Here is a 1,130-nt window from a genome sequence, read left to right as displayed (position 1 = left end):
TAATGCAGGCAGGAAGATACAGCTTGATGCTAACACTGCATGAAAGTATGGATAACTTTATGATATGTACATATGAGTGATTGTGTATCCCTTTTGCTTTTCAGTGTCTTCTCAGGTACAACCAGCCTTGAAGGTAATGAAACTCTCATTTATATTTTGAACCAGTAATAACTGTATAGTCTTTGAAACCTACTTTATTTATTGATTATTTTGTTTAAAATTCCATTCAGGCTACAAGTGACAAGAAAGATTCTATTTCGTTTATAGCCACAGAAATAAAGGATGGACAACAATCTGGGACAGGTAATATTGCAAAACATATTTAATGTCATGTTCAGTAAAGATAGAAAAGAACGTCTCTTTCCCAAATAAATCAGCAGGGGACTTGTCGAAGCTGCACATTCTGATTCAGTAGGCCTGAGATTCTTCATATGTAATAAATTCTTGGGTGATGCTGACGCTGCTGGTCTTGAACATGATCTTCCCAGCCTAAACTAGAGGACACAACAAATGTAGGCACATTATTACACAACATGGGTTTGAGAAATAAAGAATATTATATACTAGGATTATCCAAACCTATATCCAAGCTGATGAAGCTGGGACACTTCCACTGAGGACTTGTGAAGTGTACAATTCTACAGAAGTGTCATTGTCATTGTGTACCTGCTCAATTTTCAGGCAAGTTAAAGATCGTGATGAATATTAGTAGTATAACGGTATAAATCCTTCTGGTGTCTTGCATGAGAAACATGCAGTAGCATTTACTACCTTCTTTGACATTGATTCCTGGGTGTATGAGTTGCTCCTCTGATTTTAGATCCCATTTCTTTTCATCATTCGGCATATCCACATTGATGTCAACACTTTTTATTTCAGTAATACACACATGACCCATAATATCTCTTTGTAATTTGTGACTGTATGTTTTCTGGAAGCCTGTATTCCTATTTTTTCAATGTATTTTCTCATGTTCCTGTCCCAAAGACACAAACTATAAAACATCAAATCCGATGCTAGTACAGGCAGGAGGATACAGCTTGATGCTAACACTGCATGAATGTATGGATAACTTTATCATATTTACATATGATGGATTATATATTTCTTTTGCTTTTCAGTGTCTCCTC

General features: G+C 35.8%; 1 protein-coding gene across 1 annotated transcript in view; it reads left to right on the top strand.

The window, feature by feature from the left end:
* LOC105519681 (ankyrin repeat domain-containing protein 36C) overlaps positions 1 to 1,130 on the top strand; it is a 63,265-nt gene that overhangs the window by 29,363 nt on the left and 32,772 nt on the right. The window contains exons 3-4 of the mRNA XM_011953125.1: positions 105 to 133; positions 231 to 303. Coding sequence (XP_011808515.1) covers positions 105 to 133; positions 231 to 303 — 102 coding nt within the window. The remainder of the gene's footprint in view (positions 1 to 104; positions 134 to 230; positions 304 to 1,130) is intronic.

The sequence above is a fragment of the Colobus angolensis genome, unplaced genomic scaffold, assembly GCF_000951035.1.
Source record: "Colobus angolensis palliatus isolate OR3802 unplaced genomic scaffold, Cang.pa_1.0 Scaffold357, whole genome shotgun sequence".
Taxonomy (NCBI): domain Eukaryota; kingdom Metazoa; phylum Chordata; class Mammalia; order Primates; family Cercopithecidae; genus Colobus; species Colobus angolensis.
The sequence above is the reverse complement of the archived record's forward strand: the minus strand, read 5'-3'. Positions and strand labels throughout refer to the sequence as shown.